Source organism: Camelus bactrianus, chromosome 4 (genome assembly GCF_048773025.1).
Source record: "Camelus bactrianus isolate YW-2024 breed Bactrian camel chromosome 4, ASM4877302v1, whole genome shotgun sequence".
Lineage (NCBI taxonomy): Eukaryota > Metazoa > Chordata > Mammalia > Artiodactyla > Camelidae > Camelus > Camelus bactrianus.
The window spans coordinates 63,997,574-64,014,939 of NC_133542.1; the positions used below are offsets into that span (position 1 = coordinate 63,997,574).

The window sequence follows — 17,366 nt, forward strand, 5'->3', positions numbered from 1 at the left end:
TGACTGACCATTAACCATTATTATCACCGAGGGCAAAGCATAACTGTGTTTTATAAATGTTCCAGGTAAAAACAGTCCTCTTGGTTACTAGAACAGCCCAGCTGATTATAACTTAATATCCTAGTCTCACTGGTCACTCACCCTCCACAGCGCTAATAAATGCTGTCACCATGATGTTCGGAGAAAGAGGTCGGTGCGGGCTTTGGAGTCAGAAAAGGCTGGGGACTGAATCACAGCTCTGCTGCTCCTTACTGAGCCTTGGGCTAATGGCTGGTCTAAGCTTCAGTTTTCTCAACTACAGAATGGAATGACAATACATTACTGGCAGGATTGTTTTGAAACTCAGATCAGATAATGTATGTGAAGCTTCTGACATATAATAGGTACACACGCTCCCTCGTGGACACAAACTACCATGTTCCTCTTGAGCTCACAAAGAAAATGGTCCCTTTGAATTAAGTATAGATTTAAAAACCCAGGGAAAGAATTCAGTAAATGTCATTGGGTCAGTTGAATATTGATATTAAAACAGCAATGACAATAAAACCTCTTCCTGACACTTAATCTCTTCTATGTCCCCAAGTCACTAACAGATGGATGACAGATTTGAATGTGAAAAGTGAAATGATAATAATGTCAACAAAGCACCTCTTAGAAGAAAACATACCTTGTAATAGCCTATAATGAAAAATAACATGAAAAGTAATATATATATAACCAATCACTATGCCATACACCAGAAATTGACACAACATAAACCATCTGTACTTCAATTTAAAAAACATATGAATCAAAAAAGCACAAATATTATAAGAATAAAACATGAAATGATTAACCAAAAAAAAAAAGAAAGAAAGAAAGAAAGAAAACATACAGGAGCATTATTAAGAGACTGGAGTCGGCAACGATTTCTTTAACACAGCTCACCATAAAGGAAAAAAAATAAAACGCTGCTTAATAGGGCTATATTAAGATGAAAACATATCCATCAAAAGATACCGTAAAGAGTGCAAAGACAACCCTCAGTTAGGGAATATATTTGCAATACCACTACCCAATCAAAGCTTGTATTTATAATACATAAATAACTCCGACACGGGCTGGATGCTGGGCCAGTCAAAGGCATTTTATGCTCCCTGAGGCTTGCCTCTCCTTCCTAGATGTCTTTAAACCAGAGTAGATGCAATTATCACAATTTTTATTTTTCTTGAGACGGTTCTTACTCAACTGTTAAATAAATGTGATTTGTCCCAGGAAAAAAAAGTAGCCAGAAGGGGAAGTAGGCAAATGATATGACGGGTAGGAAAAGGCACTTCATGAAAGAGGATATTCAAAAGGCCACAGGCACGTGAAACTCCTCTTCATTAGTCACCAGCACAATGCCAGTTAACCTGCAGTGAGGCACTGCTGCAGCGGGATGGCTACAAATCAAAAAAAAAAAAAAAAAAAAAAAAAAAAGATGAGAAACACAGTGGAGTAAAGGGAACCCTCCTGCACTGTTGGTGGGAATGTAGTTTGGTGCAGCCATTATGGAAAACAGTACGGAGATTCCTCAAAAAACTGAAAACAGACTTAACCATATGGTCCAGCAATCCCACTCCTGGGCATATATCTGGAGGGAACTCTAATTCAAAAAGATACATGCACCCCAATGTTCATAGCAGCACTATTTACAATAGCCAAGACATGGAAACAACCTGAATGTCCATTGACAGATGACTGGATAAAGAAGCTGTGGTGTATTTGTACAATGGAATAGTACCCAGCCATAAAAAAGAATAAAATAAAGCCATTTGCAGCAACATGGATGGACCTGGAGATCATCATTTTAAGTGAAGTAAGCCAGAAAGAGAAAGAAAAATACCATATGATATCATTTATATGTGAGATACACACACACACACACACACACACACACACACACACACACACACACACACACACACACAAATGAACTTATTTACAAAACAGAAACAGACTCACAGACATAGGAAACAAACTTATGCTTACCAGGGTACTGGGACTTTGAGATTTGCAGACGCTAACTACTGTATATAAAATAGGTAAACAACAAGTTTCTACTGTATAGCACAGGGAACTATATTCAGTATCTTGTAGTAACCTATAGTGAAAAAGAATATTAAAAGGAATATATGTATGTATATATGCATATGTGTGACTGAAACATTATGCTGTACACCAGAAATTGACACAACATTGTAAACTGACTATACCTCAGCGGAAAAATAAATACATAAATAGAAAATTTTTAAAAAGATGAGAAACACTAAGTATGGGCAAGGATGTGGAACGATGGAAACTCTCCTATGCTACCTACAACAGAGAGAATTGGTTCAGCAAGGGTGGAGAAGTGGCAGGGTCTACTGAAGTAGCCGTAAAGCTGAGCAAATCCATCCCTAGTACATATCCAACAGAAATGCACACGGACGTTCACCCAAAGACGTATGTGAGGCAGAGCACTATCTGTCACAGCCCCAAGCGGGAGACCGTGCAAGTGACCATCCACCGTGGAACAGACTTGTACCAACACAGTGGAATACTCTTGAGAATGAATGTCTCAAAACCCACGCAAGACAGTGTGGCGGCGTCGCAGAGAAGCACGCGAGGTGGAAGCTGCCAGACACAAAAGCGTCCACGCTATATATACATAAAAAGAGGCAAAACCGAGCTGCGGTGAGTGGAGCCACAAGAGGAGTAACTCCCTTGGAGAGAAGGCTGATGGCGCCCAGAAGACGACACGGGGGGTTTCTGCAGTGCAGGTGATGCCCTGTTTTTTCATCTTGGTGCTGGTTACATGTGTGAATTCATTTTGTGAAAAGTCATCTTGCTGTGCACCTAACGATATTTTCCTTTGTTATATGTCTCTATCACTTCCATAAAACATTGACCAAAAAAAATCGTCCTTTATCACAACCAGGATAATACTATTAAGGCAGCAAGCAGTACGTGACATTTTTATAGCACTTTTAAACTATCTAAAGCTCTTCTGTTTGGTTCTCTAATTTTGATCTTCACAACTTTTCTGTGGCATAGGTTGGGTTGAGAGGGGTATAAAGAATTTTTAAGGATAAGAAAAACTAGGCTCAGAAAGGTGATGTCTGACTTCCTCAAGGTCACCAGTGAGTTGTCCCGTCACCAGGGTTACAACTGACCCCAGGTGTGAGTTTGTTGGCTGACTTGGGGGATGGAGGTGCGAACGTGGCTCTGAAGGAGGCTAAGAAAGAGCTCCCCATGGAAATTATGAGAATTTGGTTCTATTTCTGACTCGATCCTCTGAGCCTCTAGATTCTATTCTGAACAGGAAGCTACTTCTGAGCCCCAGGGAAGACACAAAAAACGGAAAAACTAGAAACAACAAAATGGGTCTGGAGATGCTTATTTTTCTGCCTTACGTCAGCCGAGTGAGTCAGTTGCCCTACGTGAAACAAATGCACAATGGTAAACAGGGATGGGGATGGAGACCTCCCTGGCACTGTTGGCTTGAACAAACCCTGCACATCACTCGTGGCTAAGCCCAGCTGCTGGCACGCATCTCCAAGCCCCTCACCCGGATTGTGCACCCTTGGGTTGCTGCAGGACTTGGCCTCACAGCCTTCCTCATCCCCTTACATAGGGAAAAGTGCAAAAGATATTCTTAGTTAAAAGCTTCACTGTCCCATGATTGGGAGGGTGTCTTGGCTTCTGTGATTAGCAGCAGGCTGCCCGGAGCCAGCCTAGGGTTACTTATGGGCTTGTGCCTCTTCCTCAGGAGGACAATTCTGTGCATAGAATAGGTATTTGTCACGACTTTGCCACCCCCTGCAACACACACACACAGACACACACAGACACACACACACACCCCAGTAGGTCAGGGACTATTAAAGTAGCAATGTACTCCAGTAGAGGGAGCTATCTGTGGGTTTAGTGCGGCGGATTCTCAGCATTCCAGAGGGGAACGATGCTTGGACAAAGTTTGGTCCATGGGAAACAGAGCCCAGAGAAGTTGTGTGACTTGCCCGAGGTCACTCAAGCAGTACCTAAAGCCTAGAACCAGAATCTTCCTCTTGAGAAAGGACCCCATACACTGCCACAAATGTGTCCTGTTCATCTTTTCCTAGCTTCTCCCAAAGGGACCGACAGCATTTTCCCTGGGGACTGTGCACTGTGCACTGGACACTGGCTCAGAACTGGTACTAATGCTAGGGGACACACAATGTCACTGAGGTCCACTAGTCAGACTAAGTGTTTATGAGGGTCAGGCGATCAATGGAGTTTGAGCTCAGGTGCCTCTCACAGTAGGTCCAGTGGCTAATTCCTGTGGTTATTTCCCAGGATCCAGAACAAATACTTGGGATTATTCCGTAATTGGAATACCGAGCAACTGGCACAATACTCTTCTTTCCCATTTCTGGTACCCATGTATATTATATATATATAAAGTACATATATATATAATCACCATATAATATATATATAATCACCATATGATAAAATAATATTATGGAACATTTTCTCCCTTTAACTAGCCTCCAAGAACAACCAACAAAATATGGACCTAGGCTGAAGCATGTAACAAGGGGCGTAAACCTTAATATAAATCGACCAAACAACAATCTTGATTGACAAAGGTTCTAAAGGGCAATTTTGTATCACAAAACGTTTCTTCACAAGGTCTCTGAAGAGTGCACCTCCCTCTGCACTAAACTCTATTGCACTGGAAAAAGAAACAGATGAAAACCCAGTGATGTGTGAGGTATGACAGGTGGCCACTCCTCCCACAGGCAGCAGATCTCTGTTCCCTCCCCCATGAATCCCGGCAGATTCTACCACTCCTTTGACCAGTGTAATACGGCAGTAGTGAGTCACACAGTTTATGGGACTCAGATCTCAAGAGACTACTTCCTGTCTCTTGGCAGATTCCTTCCTGGAGCTCTGAGGACACTGATGAGCAATCTGGCCATGCTGCTGGAGACACCACATGAAGAGACCCTGGAGACAGAAAGCCCAACTTTCTGGCTGTCTCGGCTAAGGCACCAGACATGTGAGCTTTCTCAGACCCTCCAGCCCAGCCCAGCTGTCAGCTGAATACCAAAGAGTGACTTAAAGTAACTCCCTGTGCAACTGAAGGATTGTCGAGCCAATTCTGGCACAAATTCCTGACTCATGGATCATGAGCATGATAAAATGATTGGGGCTTTAAGGTCCTAAATTTGGATCAATTTGTTATACAGCAATACGTACTCAAACTTCTGTATACCAGAAGCCCCCAAAGAGAATTCAGGGCATCTGTCCCCATTCAGGTACTACCAAGCCATGCAGCTGTATTAGCTAGTAAAAATGCCCCTCCCTCCCCAAGCCTCCAGGCTCTGACCCCCAGGACCTGTGACTATGGTACGATACTTCTCCCAAGACTGCCTTCTGTTATTGGCACAGTTGACGTACAGACAGGGAGACTATCTAGGTGGACCTAATCCAATCAGAGGTGCCCCTTTAAAAGCAGAGATTTTTCTCTGGCTGTGGGCAGAACGAGAATTCAGAGATACCTGAAGCACCGGAAGAACTTGCTGCACCTCTGTCCCCTTGAAGATGGTATGGTCCATGCGCAAGGACTGGAGGATGGTCTCCAGGAGCTAACGGTGAACTCCAGCCAATGCCCAGGGAGGAACAAGTAGCCTCAGTCCGACAACCACAAAGAACTGAATTCTGCTAACAATGGACAGAGCTTGGAGGCAGGTTCTTCCCCAGAAGCTCAACATCTTGATTTCTGCCTGTGAGGCATCAGCAGGAGATCCAGCCGTACCACGCCCAGCCTCCTGACCCGTGGAAGCTGTGAGATAGTAATGTGTGTTGCCTTCCGCCTCTACACGTGCAGTATTGTGTTACAAAGCAGTACGAATCCAATATGCTTACTCTGGCCAAGCCACTCTCCACTCTGTTTCATTTCACTCTTTAATAAAAGGATAGGAATAGATTAGATGATCTTCTAGGTGCCCTGACAGCTGTGACATTTTCTGATTTTGTAATATTAGGCCATTTCACCATCTCGAGGCCTCAGATTCTTAAGGTAACACATGAGTACAAGTCCAGTTTTTATTTTATTTTACGTGCTCGCTCCCAGATCTCTGTGAACAGAGGTGCCCCCGTCTTGTCAGCGACTCTACCACGACCCCTTCCATAATGCCTGGAACCTAGTAGGTGATCATTAAATAGATGCTGAATGAAGGAAGGAATGGATAGATGAAGATTCAGTGTAAATATTCATGTATATATTGTTTGCCAAGAACAAATGAGGACGCCCATGTTGGATGGCAGAGAAGAAGGAGCATCATTTCATAATGTCGGGCCAGTCATTCATCTCTGGAAGCCTTAGTTTTCTCTCCTGTAAATCTGAGTCTAGTCCTGATTCTCGCTCCTCTACCAGGTCATCGTAAGGGTCAGATCAGACCAGTGCTATGACAGCCCTCTGAAAATAAAACAACCTGTACATGAGGTATCGGTCTTACACACCACGTATTTGTCTTGCTTATCATTTACTTTCTAAAGTTAGGAATGTCGCTAAGCCAGATGGGGTAAATGTATTCCCTGGTTATACCAGAATCCGAGTGCCTTCCTGCCGTCATGCTGCCCCTGCCGGTGAGCAGCCGCGCCACCTTGCAGCAGAAGCCGTACCCGCTGGGGTGCAGCGCTATTAACATCTCCTTAAGCAGACGGTGTCGGTGTTAGAAACTCCACTCAAAGAAGCCTGGCTGGAGGCTGAGGGTGTCTGCTGACAGGACGGGAAATCACAACTTGTGGTACCAAACCAAGGAAACTGGGACGTTGCCTCCTAACCGGGAGTAAATCATTCTTTTCTAAGATTGTGTACTGAGGAACCCAAACTCAGGAAAAAAACTTCAAAAAGAAGGGTTCTACAGCCAAATACATTTGACAAAAATATGCGCATGACCCTTTCTCTGTTTAGTTTTTTTTTAATTAATTCAACATTTCCTAAACTTTTTCAATGACCCACTTCCTCCTGTCCCCTCAGCCCCGTCACCCCTTCACAGCATCCTGTCAGTTCACCCTCAGTTTTGCTTGGTTTTGAACAAGTGCACGTATAGTGAGGTGAGACCATATTTATGGCAGCAAAGAGAGGCTTCTAATCCATCCAAGGTTAGTCTGGTCCCCGGACCAGCAACAGCAGTATCACCCAGGAACCATCCCAGACCTACTGAACCAGAAACCCTGGTGGGGGAGGGGGGTCCAGCCACCTGCTGTTCAAAAAGCCCTCCCGGTGACTGTGAATGAGAACCACCGCTCTACTCCGTAGGTCTGTGGTAAGGCTCATGTCAGCACAGAAGGAAACACTGAATCTTTTTACACCTGGGAGAGAGATTCCATTGATTTTCTAGTTCACACTTTGGAGTTCATTCCTTATATATATTTCTTCCAATGAATACTCATCACTTAAATGATAATACACAAACTCCACTGCGAGGTCTTCAATCACTCTGTAATTTCATCTCCAAATACTGGTCTAATCTTATTCTATAGCAACAAGGACAATTGCTACCAAGAGCTAATATTTGTTGACCATTTACCAGATGCTAAAGACTCTGTGTTTATATCCTGGGTGATCCTCATAATAGCTTAGTGGAGAAAGTATGGTTACTGTCTTCATTTTATAGATGAGGAGACTGAGGGCCAGAAGCTCTGAACATACAGCTCCCCAGGATTTCATACCATGTTGTCTGGATGTACTCAGTCTTGATTTATGTGCTCTCTCTGATTTCTGATTTCCTATTTCTGGGTGAAACTAGTCTCACGGTCAATTCTTCACGAGCATATGCTGTTTTCTTGAATGGACAGCCATTCTCTCCACCCCCAGTTCATCCCTCAACTTCCATCTCAAATGCTCTCTCACTTCAGTTCAGCCAGTGCTGCGTCGTTACATGCCAGGCACTCTGCCTGTCACTGGGGGGGGGGACACACTGGTGAACAAGGAAAACAGAATCCCTGCCCTCACAGAATTTGTGGTCGGGAAGTGTGGGATTAAACACTCAATTGCAAATGTGCCAAGCGTTGGAAAAAAATTCCATGCGGGAGGCAGTAAAGATGTACTGTTGGCAGTGCAACCCTGTCCTTTGTGTCGAGACAAGCATCACTGAGGCATGAGGGCTGGATCTGAAATTTAAAGGATGAATGTTATCATCCAGGCAAAGTGAAAAGGGGATCCTTGCAGTCTCCCTGACAGAAATTTATTTCTCTCTCCTCGTACCTTTACTGCTATTCAAATTCTGTGTGTATGCAGTGGGAAGCATACTAGAATCTGTTTTATAGGGTTGTTGTAAGGATTCAATGGGTAAATTATGTAAGGCATTTAAAGCTGTGCCTGGTACATAATAGATAAGTCATTATATGTTAACTGTTATTATCATTATTTATTATTGTAGTGGTGAGTTAGCAGGAATAAGAGTTTCTGTCTCAGGACAAGCTCATGTAACTGACCTGCATGTAAGTGACTTAGCACACAACTGTCACCCTCCCTTCCATCAGGCTGATCACAGTCCTTTGAAGCCTGCATGCTTCTGGTCCCTGCAAGGAACAAGTCCACTCCCCGAGAGTTAGTTTCATTTGCTCCCAAACCTGCTTGTGCCAGTTGTATGTGCTATTATGAGATCATGGAATTAAAAGTCAAATCAATTTTTTAAAAAGTCAGATAAATCAATGGAATGTGAGCTGTCTTATTCTGTGGGAACTCATTCGAACTCAATTGAACATCAATTTAAATAAAGGGGAAGTACCTGAAAAAGCTTGGAAGAGCTCGTAAAAATCTACAAACATTTAGATTGCTTCTTAAGAGTCTTTAAACCATTGCTCCACTTTGAATAAACCAAAGTTGGAAATATTGTACAATTACCAGTGTGGTTTATGCAAAGCCAGCCAGGAAAACGTCAAACAGAATATACCAACACTGTTTAAAAAAAAAAAGAAGTGTTGGCCTTACTTCAAAAGGCTGGCCAAGAAATATATATCTATATGTTTTTAAGTTAAAATAAATGGTGTTTGTATATGTGCAGCATTGTATACAGCTCAGAATTCCCTATTTTAACTTAACTTTTTCAGTTCATTGAGACCATCATTGATCTCTAAATTTTCCTGATAGAGAGCCTTGTGCTTGATTTCTTATTATATGCTAAAAGTGGCAAATATACGTTCTTTTATTGGTTTTATGATGGTAGATATTATTCTTATCTCCATCATATCAACTGGAAAAATGAAGCTCTGATCCCGTAATATGGTACCCAGGTTACATTGTTAGTAAGTGGCGGTGCACACCTTAGCCTGTCAGACCCCAGAGTCTGAAGTCTTAAGTATCTGAAACCCTGTGGCCTCCCTCCTGCATTATTACATCCTGCTGGGCTCATGCTTTCTCTCCTTGGATGGAAACATCTGTTGAGTAAAAGCAGAAACAGTGTCTCACCCCACATCTAGCATCTGCTACTTACTACTGTGTTCTGGATCATGTTTACATTGGATCTGTGCATTTCCGTGTAGGTTATCACATATATTATATAAACTGACTGAGACCTCGACTCTGTGGGGTAGCTCTTCTTATTATCCTGATCACACAGGTGAGGAAACACAGGGCTCAGGTAAGTTCGGAAATTCTTTAAGGTCACACATCTAATAAGTGGGAGAGCAGGGACTGTCAGTCTAATAAACTGAAACTGACTTCAGTTCAATAAAATTTAAGAAGTCGCACCCGTCTGCCCCACTGCAGGAGTCTATGGAGATTAAATCCACAGGCAAGTAAGCATAGGGTTCAGAGAGAAGAATCAAAACCTGCGTGGGGATGGAGGCTCCTCGTCATAGAGATAATGACTGTCTCGGTAGCCAGCAACTTTCCGTAGACACCAATTAAACACTGTCTGGTGCGGATGTTCGTTAAAGGCTGACGTGGCCCGAGGACTGGAGCCTGAGGAGTATGCCCCCGAGAGGTTTTCTTCTCCGCCATGCATAATTGCATTGTGCTTGGCTAAAGCCGGGGCGGCTGGGTCAAGGCCATGTGAATACGAGACGGAAAAATAAACCAAAGACCTGGAGTCATCGGAAAATGCCAATAATCATACCACTTGCCTTCAAGTGAAAGTCCACGGGTCTCTGGCCTCTACAGAAATCAGGATGGGACGTGGGGCAGAACAGCAGGTCGCGCTGACATTTATCGGTGCTAGGAATTCTTCTTCATCTCATTGAATTTAATAGACTCTGGGAAGTGTCTGCTTCTGTCTCCCCCCCCCCCCCCACTGGGGTGCATTTCCCAAAGTAGTGGACTTAGCAACAGGATTTGGATACAGGTCAATTAAGGACAATTTCTATTTGCAATTTCCATTTTATCGTGCCGCCTGGATGGTCACTGCCTGAGGGCCTGGATTTTAGCCATGATTCCCTGAGTGACCTTGGATAAGTTGCTTTGCCCTAAATATCTTTATTTATGAATGAGGAAGACAGTATCTTACCGTATCTCTTGAATACTTTGTTGATTGATTACCCCATTTCTGACTTACATGCTGTTGTCCCAGACACTTAAAAATGCTATAATTATTGTTTTATGACACAGTATTTGCTTAGACTTACATGCATACGATTTTTTTTTCTTCATTATTCCTTCTTGTATCTTAGATTGTCCTTATGGAATAATTTTCCTAATTTATAAAGAATGTCATTTAGAATTTCAAAAAATATACAATATATACAATATAATATGTGAAAAAATCCGTAGATTATTGTAAGGCCATGAGACATAATTTAAATTTAAAAATATTATGTCAACATGCCTTTGGGACTCCATTTCAAGGAGAAAATAATTTATTTGTCTATTCATTGAGCAAAGTTGTTTGAGTAGCTCCTGTGGGCCAGTTACCGTGCTAGGAAATTATGCTACGAAAAGTGGTGAAAAGCATGGATCTGGATACACGCATGGAGTTGATGGTCTCACTAGAGAGACAGGTGTTAATAAAGAGACAGACAAAGGTGACGTGGTAAACTGAGACTGGGGCTTCCTTTGGGAAGGCAGACTGCCAGGAAAGCATGTAACACAAGTCCCAGGGTAGCCTTTCAGTGCAAGCCTTTTGAGCTGAGATCTGAAGGGTACATGGGAGCCACTGCAGGAAAAAAAGGAAAGGGGGCACCTTCCAGGCAGAGGGAACAGCATGTGTGAATGTGGGAGGGAGCGCGTGCACTTTGTGAGCCGAAAGTTCATGGGACTGTAGCTGAGAGAGCCCAGGAGAGGCGTGAAGCACGGCGAAAGAGGCCGGAAGGGGCCGGATCATGGCAGACCTACAGGCCATCTTAAGATGTTGCTTCTTCTCCTAAGAGCAGGGATTCATCACCAAAGGTTGTAAGCAAGGATGTGATGAGATCAAATTTGCTTCTTAAGGAGTAATTCTGACTGCCTCGTGGAACATAGATTGCAAAGTGATGAGGGTGGGTTCTGGGAGACTTAGCTCAAAGGCCGCTGTAATTTGGGGCAGAAGATCTCCATTTGCACTCGAAACTACTCATTAGAGTGGACCAATTAGCATCATCAGAAAGCAACACGGTTCAAAGATTCAATTACCGTTCTTCTACCAATATTTTGGAGTGGAACTGTTTCCCTCTCATTCTCTGTGAACGATATTTCTCCTAGGAGTTGGGAAGGACCTCAGAACTCAGAGAGAACTGAGCCCAATTGTTTTCAAATTGTTTTAGCCAAAAAAAAAAAAAAAAAAAAAAGCCTTATTTTCCCAAACGAGTTTTCATTCAGAATTCCCGTAAAGAAGATGGATACAGAGCTGCTCTGGTCAGAGGTGAGGAGACAGGAGACACTGTTCCCTACTCAGCCTGCACCCCGCCCCCTCCAAGCCTCCCTTTTGCGCCCAGCGTTCTCATTCTGGACTCCTTGCTGCAGACCCAGCCTGGATTTAGCTGGGGCTCAGGATTTCGGCCAGCTGACACAGGACCCAGCCAGGACTTGAACTCAGGTCTTCTGCTTCAAGAGTGTCCTTTTCAAAAGCACATCCTGAGGCTAGATAATGATGTTTTGAGGACAGAGACCCCTTTGCTTGTATCTTTAAGTGCCTTCCAGTGGCTGGCACGGGGCTGCGAGACCAGGTAGTCAGTAAACATTTATGCAATTGCACAAAGCCAGCAGAATTCATTGCTCAAGCTTTGTTTTTCTCCCTTGCTCTCTTCCTTTCTTTTTCCTTTCTCCCTTCTCTTTTCCTTCCTTCCTCCTCCCTCCCTCCTTCCCTCCTTTGCAACAAGAGGTGATCTCCATCACAATGCAGTTTGTGGTCTAGGCAGGTGACCCGAATACCTGGGATCATCTTGCCTGAGGGGCTGGCAGAATCCCGTAGAGGTTACAGGAAAGGACTCTGCCTGGGTTTGAATCCTGCCTTTTATTTGCTGTATAATCTTCAGCAGATGAGAAAATCGAGACTCAAGGAGGGTAGTGACTTCCCCAGGGTTACAAGGCAAGCAGGTGATAAAGCTGGGATTTGAATCCAGGCAGCCAGACCCCAGAATCTTTATCCTTGATCCTCCATTGCCTGTTACAATAGCTGCTCAATAAGGGGTAGTTACTATACTGTGATGATTATTATCATTATTGTCATTCATCTTATTTGCCCCACATAGGGGAGGGTCACCACTCGCTCCAATTATACTCAATTTATCCTTAATCTCCAGCAAAGATTCCTTCCTCCCCCAGTGACCCACGCCTCCCGGTATTCACACCCTTGAATCTGGGCTGGGCTTTTGGCCAATAGGATATGGCGGAAGTGATGCTCTCTGACTGCCAACGCTAAGTTCTAAGAAGTCTTATCACTTCCTCTTAGTCTCAGGATGCTGCCCTGTTGCAAGAAGCCCAGGCCCCGTGGAGCGGGCACGTGCAGAGCCAGCATCAGCTGCCAGCTCTGTCCAGCCAAGTGCCCTGGTGACTGACCCCTAGCCCCAGCCAACCCAGCTGTGTCCAGTTAACCAATAGAATCCCGAGCGCTGGTAATAATAGTAAAATGTCGCTTTGAGCCACTGGATCTTGGGGTGAGTTGTTAGGCAGAAACTGACCACCAGAACATCCCTTTTGTCTTCCAGCCCAATATCACAGTGCCAGCATGCCTTGAAACCAGGCTGCAATGATCTGTATTTGACTTCTCGCTAAATTTTATAGATAAACACCTCTCTGACGTAACATTTAGTAACATAAAGAGCATTTGTTATCCTTAGGTATTTTATTAAACTCTGAGCCTCAGTTCCCTTATCTGTAAAATAGACATGGTAAGATAGTAGGAGGACCTAGATCATAACATTGTAGAGAGAGGGGAAATGGGTTAATTCCTGTAAGACGCTTAGAACAGTGTCTGACCTTTAAGATGCACATACAAGGATCCCCCACATTTCGAAAGTTTGCCTTATGCCACTTCGCTTTTACCAAAGACCAACAAAAGACATGTTTTTCCTAATGAAAAGAAGTCAGAAGAAAAAAGATAATTGCTTCTACACTTTATGTCATTTCAGCTTATGAAAGGTTTCATAGAAATGCTCTATGTTCGAATAGCAGGTGAAACCTGTACGAAGTGACACCTCTCTCTCTCTCTCTCTCTCTCTTAACCGAGTCAGGCACTTTGCTAGGCTTTTTGAATTTTTAAATCTTAATCCTCATATTTAGCCTGAAGGCCAGTATTATCCCATGTTGCAAACAAGGCGCAGGGACTTACGCAGAGCCTCGTGGTTAGTAAGGGATGGAGCCAGGATTGAGACCCGGTTTGTGTGCTGCTAAAGCCCGTGCCCTTTCCTCCCCCACCCCGCCTCAACGTCGCCATCCTTCCTGACACCAGTGATGGCATCTGCTTGGTGCACTCAGCTCCCACGGGGCCCAGGACACAAACAAATCTGTAGAAGAGCAAGCGGTTCATTTGCAAATTCCAGCTTGCCCAGCTCCAGTGGCCCAGGGTCCCCAGCATTAGCACCTCTGTCTGACGCTGCTTTGTGGCAGGGAGGTGCCCTGTCTGCTGGTGTGAGAAATGCTCATTAAAGCCTCAGGTTCAAAGGGCCGGGAGCAGCCCACTGCCAGCAAGGAGGCTCAGCTCTCCCAGGAAAGCTTCAGAGGACTCAGCACAGATCCTCATTTCTGCGACCCCGCCCTCCCAGGAGCCAGCGTCCAAGACACATCAAATGGACACAACTGAATCACTTGCCAAGATGGGACGTGAGGCTTCCTCTCCAGGTGAGTGGAGGAAAGATGCAGTGATTAGAGCAACTTTTCTCATCTCAGGAGGAGGGAAGGCAACACTGTCAGTTCCTTCTTTGCGGGTCCCAGTGGTGGCCGGACGTTCCTAGCTGTTTACACCTGATGGCTTGTGGAGGGAGAGCAACTTACTCGCAGATGTGGACACGTGTGGATGGAATAGCGAAGCGACTTGCTCAAGGTCACGCAACTTGCTAATGGTAAGGTGTGATCTCGTCCAGTCCCCCCGATTCTATTCCGTGTTCTTCCCATTATCCAGTTTTGTCCCTCCTTCCTCCCTTCTAATGTCTGTCCAGCTCCTCTCTCACCTGGAGTGCTCCTGAGCCTTCCCTGGACCCGGCGTGCCTGATGGTGCTCTGTGCTCTGCGCCCCGCACACTCTCCTCACCTTTAACAAATGTGTCTTCCCCATGTCTTGGGGCTTTTGGACTTTCCACTTCATTCTCTGGGGGGACAACCAGCGAAACTGACAGGTACATTTGTTTCAAGTCTGGCAATGGTTAAGTGTTACCCTCCTCCCCACAGCTGCATCCCGTGTGGTCAGCTCTGGGGATGCACAGGTTCTTCACTTAAAGATCCGACCCAAAGCCACCCTCCCCTTATGGTGGTCTAGACCGAATTCCATCCCCCCAAATTCATATGTTCAAGTTCTCATCCCTAGTACCTTCCATTATGACTCTATTTGGAGACAAGATCTTTAAAGAAGTAATGAAGTTAAAATGAGGTCATTGAGATGAGTCGGAACCCAAGAGGACCAGTGTCCTCATGAGAAGAGATTAGGACCCAGACACACAGAGAGAGACCATGTGAAGACACAGGGAGAAGAAGTCCATCTACAAGCCAAGGAGAGAGGACTCAGGAGAAACCCACTGCCGACACCTCAGTCTCAGACTTCGAGCCACCAGAACTGTGAGAAAATAGGTTTCTGTTCTTTAAACCACTCCGTCTGTGGTACTTTGCTACGGCAGGAGGCAAGCTGTAGGGGAGTTCTTCCTGACTGCCCACAGAACCCCTCCTCACCCCTCCTCTAAGGGCCATCTTTCAGGGCACTGGTACTGTGGTCATTTCTGAATGTCCTGCAGTGCCTGACGCAGGTCACGTGACAGGTGCCCAAGGGGTCTAAATGGAGTCCACTCGAGACACCCACTCACGGTGGCAGTTGGGGCACCTGCTGCAGATGACAAGGAAGCCATGTGTGACTCCACCCCTTTTCTAGTTCCAGCTTCGTCAGTGTTGCAACAAGTAAGCCAGTGCCAGCAAACTGGAGGCAAAGCCAAGAGCTCCGAGTTGGTGGGAATGGGGAGAACAGAGATGAGCATGGCTGAGTGTACAGAGGGAAGGTTTCATTATGGGAAAATAGGAGAAAATATGCTCACTAATGTGGGGGTTTTAGGTTAATGGGAACTGAAAATAAGGGGCCTTCCGTAGTGGCTGGTGCAATCAGGAAAGACTTCCTGAAAGAGGCGGCATTTAATCTGAGTCTAGAAAAAATGAAAATAAGTGCTTGGGTAGGGGTGGTTGGGATGAAGGGAGACTATTTAGAAGAATACAGTGGTTTTTAAATTTTGAGTGCCCATAGAGCAGGGAGATTAAGAACATGGTATTAAGAGTCAGGGGACATCCTGTCTCTTCCTCTTACATCAGGGTTTCCAAGCCTCAGCACCACTGAATTTCGGGACCAGATAATTCCTTGTTGTGGGGACTGCAGTTGCACCCTGACATGTGTTATGGCATTCCAAACTGTCTTCAGACCTTCCTAAATGTTTCCTAAGGACAGTATCACCTCCATCAAGAACTACTGACTTACATGGTTGTTTTGGACCAATTCCTTAACCTTCTGAGCTTCAGTTTCCTGATCTGTACAATGGGGGTAACAATCACACATAAAATATATGTTTTGTATTTTATGTTAGACTCTGTTAAGTGAAGGTGACTTAGCCTCAGTCTTTTAAAGAGGGGACCTCTTTTTGTTGAATTAAGTTGAACGTGGGACCTCTGACTATGAAACAGATCAAAGCATCGCTGCTCTGGCGGAAAGAAACAGGAGGGGCCCGAGCTGCCTTCTCGCCCTCTCGTGATGCCTTCATGGAAACCCTGAAGGCACCCCCACAGAAAACCCCCAGGTGCAGCTCACACGTGCCCTGGGAGGATGGTGTCTGAGAGACTCCTAGCTCCTTCCCTGTGGGTCCCTGAGAGAGTGGGTGAACCCTAAGAGCTATGAAGGCACGTACCCCATCTGTCCCGTTCACCGCTGTGTTCTCCACCACTGATCAGAAGACTCGGTCCAGCAAGAGCAGGGCTGGGACTAGGGTGAGGGAAACAAGGCGTGGAGGCATTTAAGGGGGCACTCGCTCTCCAGCGAGGATCCTGCGCTTGCACGACCAGAGGTGCCTCCTTAACGTTTTCACGCTCGCTGCATCCTTTGCTTCACTCTACTCCCTGATCAAAGGCCCTCAATAAATAAGTTATTTGATTAATTAACCCAGTTTCTTAACCGTTAAAATGGGGATGCTACAAATCTGCTTTGCCAAGTAATTTTAAAATTAGATAATACATTTTAAGCAACCAGAATGACGTCACGTAGCAGTCAGGGCTATTCTTAATTTCTTTCCTCGGCCAGACGGCTCAGACAGACCACGGAGGCTGAACGTTCAGGGTGTTTATAGGAAACAGAGAGAAATCCAGGGCAGCCAGAGGCCAGCAGGGGAGAAGCCAGAGATGATCCAGGAACCTGTCGGGTCTGGCCCACGCAAGGCTCCAAGCGCATCTTCCGCATGGCATGTTCCTCTGCGACACGCGAATGGCCGCGAGCGCCAGGTCTGGGCCTGCAGGGGCGGTGGCTGGGTGGCACTTACCTCTCTCGAGGCAGCTGGTGGTTGGGATTGTGGCGGCAGCGGACACTGAGGCCGAAGAGCTTGCGGGCGGTGCGCTGGATCTTCTGTCTCTGGGCCTCCGTGGCGCTCTGCAGGAGCTTGTAGCGGTTCTGCAGGTCCCAGTCGTTGCCCCAGTGCTGATGGATGCTCCCGATGGTCAGGAAGTGGTTGCTGGGCAGACGCTTCATAAACGACTTAAACTCATCTAGCAAGAGACAGAGGCCG

General features: G+C 45.3%; 1 protein-coding gene across 1 annotated transcript in view; it reads right to left on the reverse strand.

Annotated features, from left to right (window-relative positions):
- The window catches only part of BRINP1 (BMP/retinoic acid inducible neural specific 1), a 159,981-nt gene that overhangs the window by 8,590 nt on the left and 134,025 nt on the right, over nucleotides 1-17,366 (reverse strand). The window contains exon 7 of the mRNA XM_074362115.1: nucleotides 17,124-17,346. Coding sequence (XP_074218216.1) covers nucleotides 17,124-17,346 — 223 coding nt within the window. The remainder of the gene's footprint in view (nucleotides 1-17,123; nucleotides 17,347-17,366) is intronic.